This window comes from Castanea sativa, chromosome 11 (assembly GCF_040712315.1).
Source record: "Castanea sativa cultivar Marrone di Chiusa Pesio chromosome 11, ASM4071231v1".
NCBI lineage: Eukaryota > Viridiplantae > Streptophyta > Magnoliopsida > Fagales > Fagaceae > Castanea > Castanea sativa.
Genome location: NC_134023.1, coordinates 2,433,035 through 2,448,699, shown reverse-complemented (window position 1 = coordinate 2,448,699; position 15,665 = coordinate 2,433,035). Strand labels below are relative to the sequence as shown.

Here is a 15,665-nt window from a genome sequence, read left to right as displayed (position 1 = left end):
ACTCCCTTACTACCAAGTCCAACATCCTGCAGAGGCCATGTTAAGTCAAGTCTCAGTTAGCCCGTTGGAGTTGGGCTGCCTCTCTTTAAAGGAATAAAGTTGCGCCCTTATCATCAGCTATAGAAAGTCTTGACTCCCTTGAAATAGTACATTTATCCATAAGAACGAGTTGTACGTTAGCACTTTGGGTTAAATTTAATCCTGTACTTCAATAAACAGAGAGAATTTTTTTTTTTTTTTAATTCCCTCTATCCATGTATGATAAATCCTCTAACTATATATGTCCAATTATTAAGGATTCCATATTTTAAGATTCAATTGGCTGTTTCCTTAGTGCAATTGAGACTTGCTAATTCCATGATTGGATCTTACTTTCACATAGCAAAACCAAGAAGATATATAGAAAAGGATGCATTAAAAAAAAAAGAAAAGAAGATGAAATATTGCCTTAGTATTTTTCTCAAAACATTGCCTTAGAAACACCAAATCTCTTATTCCACCCAATGCTTGAATTGGTCATTTGATTTGAACTTAAAAAGATTGGACATTTGAAGCATCTACATACTACACTAAAAGCATTAAATAAACAATTACACCATAAACCCACCAATATTGTGATTAGAAGAAGAAAAAAAAAAAGCATAAAAGCAAAAAAAGAAAAGAAAAATCCTAATGTTAGTGAATCATGGGGAGTGTAGGTTGTCCACAATATCAGCTGGAGGGATGAAGTAGTCAAGTGAGAGCCCTGGTACATTATACACAACATCATCAATTGTCCAAACTTCTTCCATTCTAGTCCTAGTATGTTGTTGTGACAACTCCCCAAACCTGAAAACTGTGGCAATTGACCTGCCTTGATGAGCAATAAGCACACCATCCACATCTCTATAGTCTCCAATGCTACTTCCTATTGTAGTTTCCCAATACACAATTTCATTTTCTGGGGTTTGTACCCTAGTGAGGTGGGAGTCTTCCAAGTATACAAGGAGACCACTCTTTTGGCAAAAATAGCCATATAGTACATGCCTAATCACCTCTGCTGAACCATCATTTCTTTCCATCACAGCTGCGCGGTCTGCACATACTTTTAGTACAAAGCAGTCGTCATGGCCAAGTCGTTTCTCTCCCAGGCATTGGGCATTGGCAAATAAGCTGGCTGTGGTTTTTGGGTCTAGGCCCTGAACATATTGATATGACCAAAACAGTTTAGTAAATAACAATAGCATGTTAGCTAATTTAAGATGGTAAATATAATCAAAACTTGATTCTGGATTATTCATAAACTTAGATTCATCTTTTATTTTTTATTTTCTTTTGGCAATAACTTATTTAATTGAAATTAAAATTTTTTTTGCTGAAAGTATAGTAGATAAATCTAAAAACTAATAAACAGTACCAAAAAGTGCAATAAGACATATGAATAATAGCAAAAATAAGCTAAATAGAAGAAAAAAAATTGTCTTTTTCATCTAATACCAAACACAACTTAAATTTACATAGTTATCTTTTTTTTTTTTTTTCTTCAAAGATATAAGTTATCTTAAAGTAATTTACTTGTTAGAAAGCACAAAGTTATTATTGTTTCTTTATTTAAAATTTTATTCTGAAACTCACTTATAAATTATCTCTAAATTATTAATTTTATGATCCTTTCTGTGCCAAAAAAAGAAAAGAAAAAAGAAGATAAGATAATTCAAAGAAATTTTAGTTGAAGAATGGTCCAAGCATTTCTAGAACCAAAACATGTTGGAAGAAGAAAAGAGAAGATAAAAAGGCTGGCTCTGAAAATTTGGTGTAATGCATTTGAAAAAAAGTTGTACCATTGCTCATTGATGTTTCTAATTTCTATGAGCTATTCAAAATAAAAATATTGTTTCTCCATAAAAAAAAAAAAAAAAAAAAAAGGTAAGGAGTGATATGGGAATAAGTGGCAAAGAAAAAAAGATGAAGGAAAAAAGACAAGAAAAGCAGGGAGCTATGATGCAATAAATGTGGAATTATTCACTAAAGTGAAAGAAATAAAGAAGAAAAAGTTAAAGGCAAAGGATAATAGACATGCACTTTAGTTACAGTAAGCTGCAATCCCAAGATTGAAGAATTAGTAGTGTGTAAAATGACCATAGATGACATCACAAAGATAATCACGTGCTATACCTAATTCAGTGAGTGACAGTGTTCGTAAAAATAAAGCCTTAATATGTAGGGTAAAGCAAGGGACAGTTTCTCCATCATTGTCAGCCAAAATATACCATTTCTTGGGATTATGTCTTTGTTCCTCGGTCTCTATCCTTGTCTGGTAAAGGAATTTTTGAATACCCTAGGGTTTGCTTGGAGTCTTCGACCTCTATTTTATTTTATTGAATTGGATTAAATATTGTTATACAACAAAATTGAACTTTACCTATCTGAGCATTAATGAGTCTTTATTCACTAAGTGCACAAAATTATTTAATGGGGTGTGTGTCTAACATAGTCTTCTTTTCTTTCTTATTTTTTTTTTGAGAAAAAAATGAGTAAATGATATTTGATTATTATTATTATTATTATTATTTTTTATCTAAGTATAATCATAATGACATTCTATCCATCGAGTCTAAACTTAAAAATTAGAATATTTAGATAAAGTATAGTTGTACATTCAGTCTCATCGAGAACATTAATATCTAACATTGTCTTAGATAATGAAGTTTGGTCTTATTTGAGTCTCTAAAACAGAAAAGTTTGGTCTTATTTTGAGCACCGTGATTATTGGACCCAACCCAAGTGAAAATTTCCTAACTTTGACCCATTTTTTGGTTTAACTACAACTGTACTAAGAAAACTTTTGGTTTGTGTAGGGTGTGGACGAATGCCAATATGGAGAACATAATTGATCCACCAAAATTGGCAAACATAATCTCATTACAATTGAGATACCGAATATTTTATTTCCCATTTGAGAAAATTTGACTGTATATGACATAATAATGATTCCAAATCTAATAATATACAGTATCTTGTAATATTTAATATGAAACGAGGTTAACTAGTACCTGTATGATGCGACGGAGTGGGCGTTGGGGGCCTTTCGCTGCGTGTGTGCCTAGCCAAGAAGTGTGGCGCCACACAATTTTGCCATCACTACCAGCAATGACTTGATTGCCTCCCACAACCAAATCCAGAGACCACTTGCCAGGCAACATTTGCCAAAGAACGAAGCAACCATTTTCACCGCTTCTTGTTCCCAAAGTTTTCACATTTTTCCCAGAAGAAACTTCTGTCTCACAACAAATCATCTTCACCGTCCCTGTTGCGTACATGGTTTTTGCACACTTTTGTTGCTTTAGACACCCCGTGGCTGCTAGATATTGTTGTATGATATAATTTGCAATTGAAGTTTCCTGTTTATAACAACAATTCAAAACGTTACAAACAACAAAATTGAGTAGAAGTAGTAGTAGAAATAAGAATATAACATGTATATGTGTGTGTACCATAGGAATGTCTTTGATGTGAAGACGATCAATTGGGTCATTGACTAGGGGAATTGGAGCAAGAGGGCAACCAAGAACACCAAGCAAAAGCCTCAAATCTTGTTTCTTTGGTTGAATGGCACCATCAAATGGGCTTGAAAAACTGGCCCCGGGAGAGCTTTTTGTTGCTCTAAACCATTCACGTATGACTTCCCAAGAACTCTCTTTTTTGTTACCTTCTTCTTGCATTTCTGGGTCTGGCCATTCCATTAGGGGTGTCAATGGTTGAGGCACGTACCACACTTGTTGCTTTCTTCTCATTTTAGAACCCATATCATGAAACTAAAAGTGGTGAATAAGAGGAACAGTTATTGAAGAAGATAATGGAAATGGTTGAAGAAGAAGAAGAAGAAGAAGGAGTAGTATCTAATGGAGGTCATGGTTTGTGGTTATATTTAACAAAAGGTGAGGGAGTGTGAAAGAGTTTGAAGCATTGTTTGTGGGAAGAGACAAAAGCGACAGCTTATCTGTCCAACGGCTGAGATGGTATTATAATAGACACACCCGCATGTTGGCCTGTCTATTACCTTTATTCTTCTTTCTCTAGGACGACTCCTGTTGTTTTGCTTTTGGACACTAATGTAAGAATTTTTCAATATTTAATAATTTTGTTAACATGATAAGTTATGATAAGCTTGTTATTGACATTACTTTAATATAAACTACCCGCAATAAATTGTATAAATATTTTAAAAAATATAATGTATCAATTTTATTACATATTAGTTACGGTAAGTTATATGTTGTTTTTAGTTAACTCAAATTGTAGAGTTTATTATCGTAGAATAAGAATTATGGGGTTTGTATTTATTTACGCTAAATGGGGAACATTATGATACTTGACAATTATCAAAGTTCACAAATATGTTAAAATTCCATCTATATGTAAAAAAAAAATGGTAACAAATTATGTGAATAATGGTAAAAAAAAAAAAAAGAGGTGTCCATAATATATGCTTATTGTTTGCTTTTATATCTATACTCTTAGCTCTAAAGGGGGGGCCCATTAAGGCTGGCTTAGCCTCCCTCTTTCTTTCCATGCCTTGATATTAGACCTTAATACGGTAATACCCCTCTATTAGTCCCCTCAATTACCCTGGAGGTGATCTTTCTTGGACAAAGATCCCACACCACAGTTTTTTTAAGGTGGCCACTATGAATGATGACTCCATTAATGTCTGTAATCTTTATTGCCACACTACAAGCATTGATTTTATCAATGGTAACTTCGAGACATGTACTTATCTTTGTTGTTTAAATAATCAAGAAAAATATTTAATCATTATATTTTTGAAGTGTGTGTAGCAAAATTGGTGTAGATCCTAGATGGTGAATCAATTTTACTAGAGATCACCGTTCTTGAAAATCCAAGTGTTTTAAAAAAAAAAAAATAGTTTTATGGTCTTATAATCTTATGATATGTCATAAAAAGGTGAAAAAATAAAACAACATTCTATAGCATACTATAATGATAAGTTTAAAGCGATATATAAAAATGAGCTTAATAATTGGCTTATATGAAAGTGATTGTTTACCACTTATAAATTATCATATTTGCAAGTTATGAAATAAGATAAAATCTAAGTGCGGTATATTAAGTTCCTTAAATAAAAAGATAATACTAATTATTTAAAAAGAAAATAAAAAGATAATATTTTTTGTGTTTTATTAATCAATGCAACTAAGTATTAAAATTCGTTTAGAAATTTAATATTCTGCACTTAAAATATTATACTCAAGCGTTAAACTCCATGAAAAAGTGAGTTGTAAAATAAGTTATATTCATGACAAAATTGAAGGTGAAAATCTCAAATTCAACTCATCTTGAGTAATAAATTTATGAGATAAAGGCTATGATATTGTTTTTTAAAAAAATTTAGAAGAAAGAGAGAAATTTTTTTTTTAATTACTTAATGAAATTTTTTTCTCGTTGAAATTCAAGGGTTATTATGGTCTCTTAAAATGGGTCAATTGGTCCAATGGGGTCACCTACTTTCATGTATTTTTATAATGCTGGGAGCACCCATTTCCATGTAGGACAAATCTACCAAATCTTCATTTTAAAGGTAATGAAAAAAAATGCTTAGTTGCAAATCCCAAACAAGAATCAGGCCTAGTTTAGGATCTTCATTTGATCTTGGTTCCTGCCTACACTATATAATACACTTCCCAAAGTGGGTCCACAAGCATATAAATCTGTCTCTATATTTTTGTTTTCACTAACATAAAAACTCTCTCTTTTATGTAAATTATTTTATTCTATGATTAGGAAAGTTCTTAAAGACTCATAGACTGTTATCCATGTGGATAGCTTTTTTGGAATGTGAATTAGTGTAAGGTAGGGACTCAAAAAAAGAGAGGTGGGCCGGCACATTGGGTTGGAGTTAGACTCAACAAGTGACAAGAAATGGTGGTGATGGGTCGGCATCAATGGGATGAGAGTGAGAGATGGGGGAGCGGCAAATGAAGGAGATGGTGATAGATGGGTCATTTATAAGGTGGTGAGTGATCTTCAAAGCCAAGCTCTTTGTTCCCACAGGTTGAACTGTGACTTTCATTAGTTGGGGAAAGAATATAATACATGTGGAATTGGTTTTGGGTCCTCATAAAAATGGTTCATAGACATTCAGGATAAGTTAGCTAGTCCATCGCTATTTCTATTCCCCTTTTTTCCCCTCATTTTAGCATCTTCTGTTTAAAGTTTTTCTAGGTAGTGCTAGCCTGCTAGGAATCCTAATTAGTATCACAGTCTAGGAACTCTCAAGTACACAGACATTTAACCGAACAATTGACATGCGTAAGAATGGTGAAGCCATTTGAAATAGGAAAATGATACGGTTAGTAAATATGGTTCGCACATATTCAAGATAAGTTGGCTAGTCCATCACTGTTTTTATTCCTTTTTTTTCACCTTTTTAGCATCTTCTGTTTAAAGTTTATTTTCTGTTGTTTGGGGGGGGGGGGGGGGGGGGGGTGTGTAGGGCTAGGTTACTCTTAAATCTTAACTCCTAGTTTTTGTTTTTGTTTTTGTTTTTGTTTTTTTAATTTTAAAAGAGAGTTTTAACTTATAACATTCATTCTTGATAATACCTCTTTATTATCAGATCAAGATACTGATCGATTTAATTTTTAGCATAAACAGGAATTAAACCTCATATTTCTTATTTAACTATTAGCGATTTTATCATTTGAGTTAACTAAAATCCATACTCTTTAACTCCTAGTTAGTATCACAGTTTTGGAACTCCCAAGTATAATGGGACATTTAATTGAACAATTGGCATGCGTGAGAATGGTGAAGCCATCCGAAATATATTCTAATATTTTAAGTGCTATAATGAGATCATGTTTGTGAAAAAAATGAGGATAATCTTTTTGAAGCCTTGCTTGTACATTGCCTCCCATTAAAGAAAAATGTAATAAGTGAACAGGTTTGTAGTTTAGTGGAATGACCCGATTCTTTCCATTAAAAAAAAATTATAGGTTGGAATTCCCTCATCTCCATTTGTTATGATCAAAGAAGAGAAACATAATAATTTCGTAAGTGTGCCTAAAACAAATGGCAAAAAATGTGCATACAATAATGAAATAATATCTAGAGGTGTCATTTGGTTGTCCTTGAATATCATATGACCCTATTTATAACTTTGACTAAATTACAATTTATAACCTTTAAATTTGCAGTCATTTTGATTTTATCTATTAAAATGTTAAAATTAATTTTAGATTTGACATTATATAGCAATTTTATTTGAGTCTTTTCATTCATTCTGTGGACCTATCATTGGCTATCATGACTCGTAAACGTCATGTGACTAAATAACTTTTATTCATTCTGTGGACCTATGGTTGGCTATCCTATACACGATGATGGCTCCATACAGTTAGAAATAGGTATGTTGTACGGTTCTCCTCTAAAACCTTGTGACATGAAGGTTTGCTTAACACAGGGATTTCGAAGAAAGCCACATGTCTAGCATTTTTTTTTTCTTTTAGTAAAATAGTACTCTCATTTTAACTCATTGACAATGAAACCTAAAAATTTGAAATGGATTTCTTTCAAATAAGTTGTTCACATAATATTTAACAAGTACATTGGTCAGACAAAATTCTTGTATGCACCAGGCGCATGAGATACCTTCTCGTTGAACAAGGACAAAGTTGATTGAGGCTAACAAATAAGGACAATGTTGATTGCCCTTGATTTTAGTTCTGTACAAGAACATGTAAAATGAATGTTAAACAGGTATGACACATATTATACTAACAATAGTCCATAACTAAAGCTTTTCATTTCAGCCAAAAAAAGAGAGCCCATGAACATAAGGAATTGCAAGAGTCATCTTTTATGCTTAAAAAAAAGAAAAAGAGAGAGAGAAAAAGAGAGAGTGAGAAAGAAATAAAGGAGAAGCAACGTGGTCTTATTACCTGACCTTGAACATTTTCCAAAGTCTAGAAAACAGCAAAAACATAGTAAATCTTAATTGTCATTTTACTTTAGCTTTTTCCCCCGCTATTTAACTTTGTCTATTTCCAATCTATTGCCCTGGGCAACGCGTAACTTGATTAAATATATAGTAATCTTCTAAACTTTTGTGTAAGCCGGTAGCTCATAACCCTTGATTTTGGGAAGTATTACATGTTTGAAGTTGGAAGGGGCTAACAACTCCATGAATTTGGTCAAGTGAGTCATTTAAAACTTCATTTAATGAGAATCAATTTCAAAAGATAGTGACACCAAATTAAACCTTGATAATGAAATGAACACATTTTTTTTTTTTTTTATAGGGAAAATGAGCACTCTTCATTTTAAAAAAATAGAGAAAATTATTTTATGGTAAATATTTTTGGGTAAAATACTACTCTTATTTTGGTCTCTATACTTTATCAAGAGTTTATTTTTCATCCATAAATTTTAAAAGGTTCTTTTTCATCTTTAAAATTTGTAAAGAGTTTTTTAAAATAATTTAGAGACAAATAGGGATGAAAAAAGAACTTTTCAATAGTTTAGAGATGAAAACAAAATCATTTTTAAAGTATAAAGGCATAAAGTAAACAATTTCAAAATTTTATAGATAAAAGATGAATTTTTCAATAGTTTAGGGGAGAAAAATGAATATTTTAAAGTATAGAGATGAAAAACAAATTTTTGATAAAGTTCAGAAATCAAAATAATATTTTACAATTTTTTATTTTATTTTTTGGTCGTTGGAGTCCATGTCCACCTTTTTATATTCTATTTTATGCTCTAATAATTATGGTATGCAAACATGTTTTATTTTTTTCAATTTAAATCTATGGTTATGATTCTCAAAAAAAAAAATAAAAAAATAACTATAGTTATTTTATAAGGAAAGTCAAATAAATACATAATATGTTGTAATTGATGTAAAATAAAGTGGAACAAAAAAAGTGAGATAAATGATTTATATTATTCAGTCTAGAGTTAGAGATTTAAATTCAAGATAACTTTGATTGCAACACCAGAAAATATTAATTAGTTGAACTATAAAACCCTAGCCAAATTATTTTGATACTTAAAATATTGTGGCTTAAAATTTTATGCACAATATGATTAATATAGTAAACATAGATTGTCAATGTATGTCAAATACTGCCTAAACATAGTAATGTCACAATAGAAAAGAAATTGATTTGTTTACCTACTTGCCCGCATAAGCCTTTCTGAATGGTATACCAACCGACCAGAATGCCGAAAGAGAAATGTTAGGGTGACAATATTTTTCACATTTTTTATTATTATTTATAATTATTGACATGTATTGTGATTAAAGTAATATTGCATTCACTTAAACTCACTTTAACTATCACTTTTATTAAGTAATAAATTGTGAAAAAATTTATGAAAATGTTATATTCCTAGATTTTTTGATATGAAAAGGCGAATATATCATTATATAATAGGTAATTGTTTTCTTACATTTGTTGATGTATACTTTGTACACATAAATTCCAAAATTTCTGTGTAATGTTCATGTTTAAAATGTAAAATGAGTGATGTGTGTGGACAATGTACGATAACGAGTACGAGAGAATGGATGTCCTCTTTAAATCACTAGCATTGTTTCCAATAAATAGAACCCATAAACATTAGAGAAATGTACAACATAATATATATGGCCAATTCAGCTGATTATCTTGTTTCTCAATTCTAATATCACTGACACTACTCTTTGATTAGACAACTAACATTCATTAGTATCTACACAGATGCAGAGCCAACATGGCACTGCAATGATAATTCTACATGCAATTCAAGCAACAATATATTTTTTGCAAACTCTCCAAGACTGCATGGGCATGGGATGGACTTGTGGATCGGATAAGGAAATCATATCAGAATGGGGTCTTGAATGTGCTAGTTCAATCATTACTATATCTGCATCATCTTACTTCATGGGCTGCATATATAATTGGTGGATTTTTGCTTCCCACAATTATTTAGGTTCAAGTATGAGGATACAATTACGTATTGCCTTATCTCATTAAGTTCATATTGGTAGGATTTTTTTTTGCCTGAATCACATTGGTCCAATCATTCAACTACTATTCTATATAAAAAATAATGATTCAACTCCTATAACCCATTTTAGATCCACTAAGATTTCTCATTTTTGAACAAAGTAAGAAGTCGTACTATCAATAATTCAAACTTGCTGGTCAGCGCCGCAGTTGTAACAAATTAGAAATCAAGTACGTGATTGAGCTGTAAAATTGGAAATGTAGCCTCTAATTAAGCATATTTGTCAACAATGGACGACAAGCTAGGGCCACTGACTAGCAATCATCAAGTGTAGTAGTAAAAAATTATTGATGAAACCATTTAACCTAGTTAATAGTAGAAGCAAACAAGTGCATGGGTTTCGGGTTTGGGAGATGATTTGTTGCCATCTGCTTTTTCATTGTAGCAGTATTAATTATTTAGACACTTGCTTTTCAGCCATTATTTCCAAAATTATTACAGAAAGACAAAAAGCATTATATTTTGGGGCTTAAACTTTGCAATGAATTGATCGTGAGCATGTGGCTTTAGTTAGTTCAATGAATCTTCCTTAAAGAGAAAAGTTTAATAGATAAATTTTTTGTCATGGACTCGTATGGTTGTATTCCAATCTTATTTACATTAAAAAAAACATGCATAAAAAAAAAGATATGTTTTAGTATATTTATAATGAGTAATCATATGTGTGGATGTCATAATTAGTTTCAAACCTGATTATATTTATATATAAAAAATTGTAAATTGCAAATTATTCCTTTAAAGTAAAGTGTGATTGAATTTTACACCACAACGTTCAGAATTTGGAATTTATTTTCTGAATTTGAGAGGCTGAATCTTACTTTCTAAAGTTGGGGTGTTTGAATTTTACCTCCTAAAATTTGGGGTATATGGATTTCACATTCAAAAATTTTGAAACTTTAGAGTATAAAATCTAAACACCTTCAAATTTTAGGGAGTAAAATTCAAACACTCCAAAACTTTAGGGGGTAAAATCCAAACACCCCTAAAATTTATGAGGTAAAATTCAAATTTTAAAATATCAGGGGGTAAAATTCAAATTCTAAAATACCAAGATGTAAAATCCAAATACCCCAAACTTTAAAGGTGTAATTTGTTATTTACCCTATATAAAATATTGTCGGACCGAGTATTCTTTTTTACTTTGGTAAGTGTTTTAAGGCTCAAATTAGTGAAATTAGCATACCGATAGTTCTTTTATCCGATTTATTATTCATATGTTAGTTAGATTCATCCAATGTTCAAAAATATTTTTAATAAAAAAAGCAACAAACATAAAACCTATACCAAACCCTATCCACATGCATGTTGTCCCAGGAAACTAAATGTGAAATGAACTGTAACTTTAAAAGTGTTAATTTATATATATTATGGGAGCATCTTGGCACATGTAACCTAAAAAAGTTCCCCCCTATCAAAGCCACCAGTTTTATCATACTGCAGTAGTATTAATTGGTTAGCTTCCAACTCTACCATTTTCTATGTTCTTCTCATTTTTCTACTGCCAACTGCCAAGCCCTACCTACTATCATAGTCCATAAACAATTGTGAAAGTTACTCCAAAATGAAAAGAACCAACGTGATCTTACCGAAACTTGAACACTAGCCAAGGACTAGAAAATTTTGTGTTTGTTACTTTACTTTTCCCCCTATAAAACTTTGTCCTTTTCCAATCTAATGCCCTGGGCAACACGTAACTTGATTAAATATAGTGATCAATATTATGTTTAAGCTGGTAGCTCATAACCCTTGATTTCGTTAATGGCAAGTATTAAATATTTTGAAGCTGGAAGAAGAGTGATAGGTGCTGACAATTAGAAACAACCCCATGAATTTTTTGTTGTAGTTGTTAATATGTTTGTTTATAAAGTTAGAGTCCTTCTATGGTGGATCTTTATCACCCTACATTGAACTTGAAGCAACCTCTTAAAATAGTGTGGTATAAATTGGTTTTTGTTGCCCATATTACTTCGAGATTTGAGAAGAATGGTGCATTAGAATTAGATCTATAGTCACACTGAATAATTTATGAATCATGCCTACCACCTTACACATGAATTAATGAAAGATATTTAAATTGCAGATTATGGTGAGCTCAGATGTGACTGATAATTAAAAGATCAACATTCAACTTCCAAGCATCCCAAAAATAAGGATGGTGAGAAGAAATATAACATACTAAAACTTGTGTATGGGAAGTTGCATACTTAGCCATGGCAAGAAAGTGAAGTTCCAACTTGGTTTTTGTTATTTTATTCATTGAGTAATTATTGAGTATTCCTAGAGTATCATAAATGCGCACTCTCTTCCCTCACATAACTGTAAGTCCCACTAATTAAATTTATGGTGGGACCTACACTTCATGTGAGAGGAAGAAGTACTCATTTATAATACTCTCAAAGTATTCAATAAATTTTCTAATACATTATACTAAATATGGAATGATAATTTAAATGTTACCATATCAAAACTAATTCTTATAGACAAATAGAGAAGATCATCTTTCCAATTATAGAACAGTATCCTCTCTATTATACAAAAAATTTTCCCTCTCACTTGCCTAGTTCAAGATTGTTAGAAAGTGATCATTGCAAAGGATGTTCTCTAGGAATTTATAAAATAAATAAAAAAATACTGTAGTAAACTTTTAGTGGAAGAAAATTTTCGATAATGTAAAATTTCATGCACTAGATTTAAATTAGTAAACATACATTGACAATGTATGTAAGGTACCTCAGACGCCTGAGTCTTGGGCCTCGTGGCCTTAGTAAAAACTAAATAGTCAGGTTTGGTGGCAATCCAACTAGTATGTCAAAAGGCCAAGTTGTTGAACACAACTTTAAATCACTAGCATTGTTTTGTTCCTATGAAACCCAAAAGCTTAGGAGCTTTTGGGCCTGCCCAGTTCATACAAGCCTTGATTTCGTCAATGGCAAGTATTAAATGTTTTGAAGCTGGAAGAAGAGTGATGGGTGCTGACAATTGGAGACAACCCCATTAATTTTTTTGTTGCTTACTATACTGTTTCAACTAATTTTTACTTTTATTTACAGTACTTTTAGAAAAAAAATTTTAGTTTTAGCAAAATAAATAGATTCCAAATAGATCCTTAATGAAAGATATTTAAATTACAGATTATGGTAGGGGTGTCAATGTTCGGCCCAACCCGCGAACAAGACACGAACTCGACATAAGTTTTTGCAGGTTAGGGTTGGGTCTTAATGGGTTTGGGTCATAAACGGATCAACCCGAAAGTGACAGGATATGAAACGTGTCATAAGCGGGTCAACCCACATAGCCCTCAATAGACACGTTTGACACGTCAATTTATTTGTGTCAATCCGAAATAACCCACTTAACACAACCCGTTTAACCCGTATAACAAATAAATATTCATTTTATTTTAGATTTGTTAAATACCTTTTATATCCAACATATATTTTAATTTTAAAAAAAAGTAAGTAATTACAAAAACTTATAAGGGATATAATTGGAAATTAAAATTTTACAAATCTCTAAACCTTCTTATAAATATCTATTTTTATTTTTTTAATTTCAGCCGTACTACTCACTCTACTATCTTATAGTCTCACGCTCAATTCTCAAACTTAAAGTTTCAAACTGGTTATTGCTCTCTCTCTCTCTCTCTCTCTCATGCGTTTAGTGAGCTTTAGAATTAAAGAAAACCGTTTTCTTAGTATTTCAAAATTCAGCAGTAATTTTTTCTACATAATGTTTTTGTTCTATATACTTTGAACCCATGTGCTGTTGTTAATATATGAGATATATCAATTGTTGATTAAAGCCATGGTTGTAGCTTCTGTCTTGTGCCGTGTGTTTGTATTAGTGTTGGACACCGTCTGCATATCTTGCAAGTGAGTTTATTGAGATAGTTTATAAACTAAAATCTATGGATGATAATCGTAGTCATAGTCGGGATTAGCCTACTATTTGCTCCAATTTTTTCAATATTGATACTTAGCATTTGACGAGTTCCAAGGATATTATATTTTTGTTAAATTATGTTATTTTATTTTTGTTAAACTATGTTATTTTGAATTTGGGTTTAATTGTATGCATTTATTTCAGAGTGTAAAGAGCTTATTTCTAGATGAATGTTATACTTTTGTTGAACTATATTATTTTGAATGTGGGTTGAAGACTTGAAGTGTATGCACTGCTTTTGGAATGTAAAAAAAAAATAATAATAAAAAATTAGATGAATGTTATATTTAATATTATGCAGGTTGAAATGAGTTGTGTTACATTCGTGTCAACCCAATACAACTTGTTTATTAAGCGAGTCAAATGGGTTGGGTCAGGTCAACCCGCCTTATTAACAGATCAAGTTAGGGTTGAAAGATCATGACACGATTATTAAATGGGTCGGGTTAGGGTTGAACCATTTAGTCGAATACACTTGCCTTGACCCGACATGAACCCGACACACTAACCTAAATTGACACCCCTAGATTATGGTGAGCTCATATGTGACTGATAATTAAAAGATTAACATCCAACTTCCAAGCATCCCAACAATAAGGAAAGTGAGAAGAATATTAAATACTAAAACTTGTGTGAGGGAAGTTGCATACTTGGCTTTCGTTATTTAATTCATTATACTAAATATGAAATGATAACTTATTTTAAACTGATTGGTGTCTTGGTCTGATAATAAAGAGCTATTATCAGGAGCGGACGTCATATATTGAAACTCTCTAAAAAAAAAAAAAAAAAAAGAAAGAAAAATGGAGAAGATCATTTTCCAGTTATAGAACAGTATCCTCTCCATTATACCAAAAAAAAAAAAAAAAAAAAAATTCCCTCTCAATTGCCTAGTTCAAGATTGTAAGAAAGTGATCGTTGCAGAGGATGTTTTCTATGAATTTAAAAAAAAAAAAAAAAATTACTGTAGTAAACTTTTAGTGGAAGAAAATTTTCGATAATGTAAAATTTCATGCACTAGATTTGAATTAGTGAACATAGATTGACAATTTATGTCAGGTACTCCTGAGTCTCGGGCCTCCTGGCCTTAGTAATGTCCTAAGTAAATACTAAATGGGCAGCTATGGTAGCCATCCAACTAGTATGTCGAAAGGCCAAGTTGTTGAACACAACTTTAAATCACTAGCATTGTTTTGTTCCTATGAAACCCAAAAGCTTAGGAGCTTTTGGGCCTGCCCAGTTCATACAAGCCATCCTAATATCACATGTAAATATTTAAGCTCCAATGTTTGGAAATCTCCTTGATAGCATGGGCCTGTTGACAAGGCCAACACATTAGAATGGGCCTTGAATGACCTAGTTCAATCATCACTAGCCTACCTCCATCATTTAACTTCATGGGCTTGCCTAATTGGTGTGTTTGTGGTTGCCACTTTGTGACTCATCTCTTGGTTACAAGAACTTGCTCCTTCTCTCATGCTTGGTAATGTCTGTCATTGCACTTATAACCATCTTGTCCACCAATATTTGGATTTATTCAGTCTTGAGATTTGTAAATGGGTTTTTCCTGTGCATCAATCATAACTTGTTCTCTTTTTACTAACATAAATTGTGGAAAAATAGTGGTGTGGCCATGTAAGGATTATTATTATTATCATTACTGTTAG

General features: G+C 31.7%; 1 protein-coding gene across 1 annotated transcript; it reads right to left on the bottom strand.

Moving 5' to 3' along the window:
• Window positions 1–491: 491 nt before the first annotated feature.
• Window positions 492–3,977, bottom strand: LOC142615157 (uncharacterized). The gene is made up of 3 exons (XM_075787861.1): window positions 3,474–3,977; window positions 3,033–3,380; window positions 492–1,178 (listed from the first exon to the last, which is right to left on the bottom strand). The coding sequence occupies exons 1-3, from the start codon at window positions 3,783–3,785 to the stop codon at window positions 684–686; spliced, it is 1,155 nt and encodes a 384-aa protein (XP_075643976.1). The 5' UTR covers window positions 3,786–3,977; the 3' UTR covers window positions 492–683.
• Between the last annotated feature and the right edge of the window lie 11,688 nt (window positions 3,978–15,665).

Bases quoted from the DNA above. Each gene is read 5' to 3' on its own strand.
- LOC142615157 (XM_075787861.1), bottom strand. From the start codon at position 3,785: ATGGGTTCTAAAATGAGAAGAAAGCAACAAGTGTGGTACGTGCCTCAA. The intron at 3,381-3,473 runs GTACACACACAT...TGTTATAAACAG, and splicing joins ACATCAAAGACATTCCTATG to GAAACTTCAATTGCAAATTA. The intron at 1,179-3,032 runs GTACTAGTTAAC...CAATATGTTCAG, and splicing joins CACTCCGTCGCATCATACAG to GGCCTAGACCCAAAAACCAC.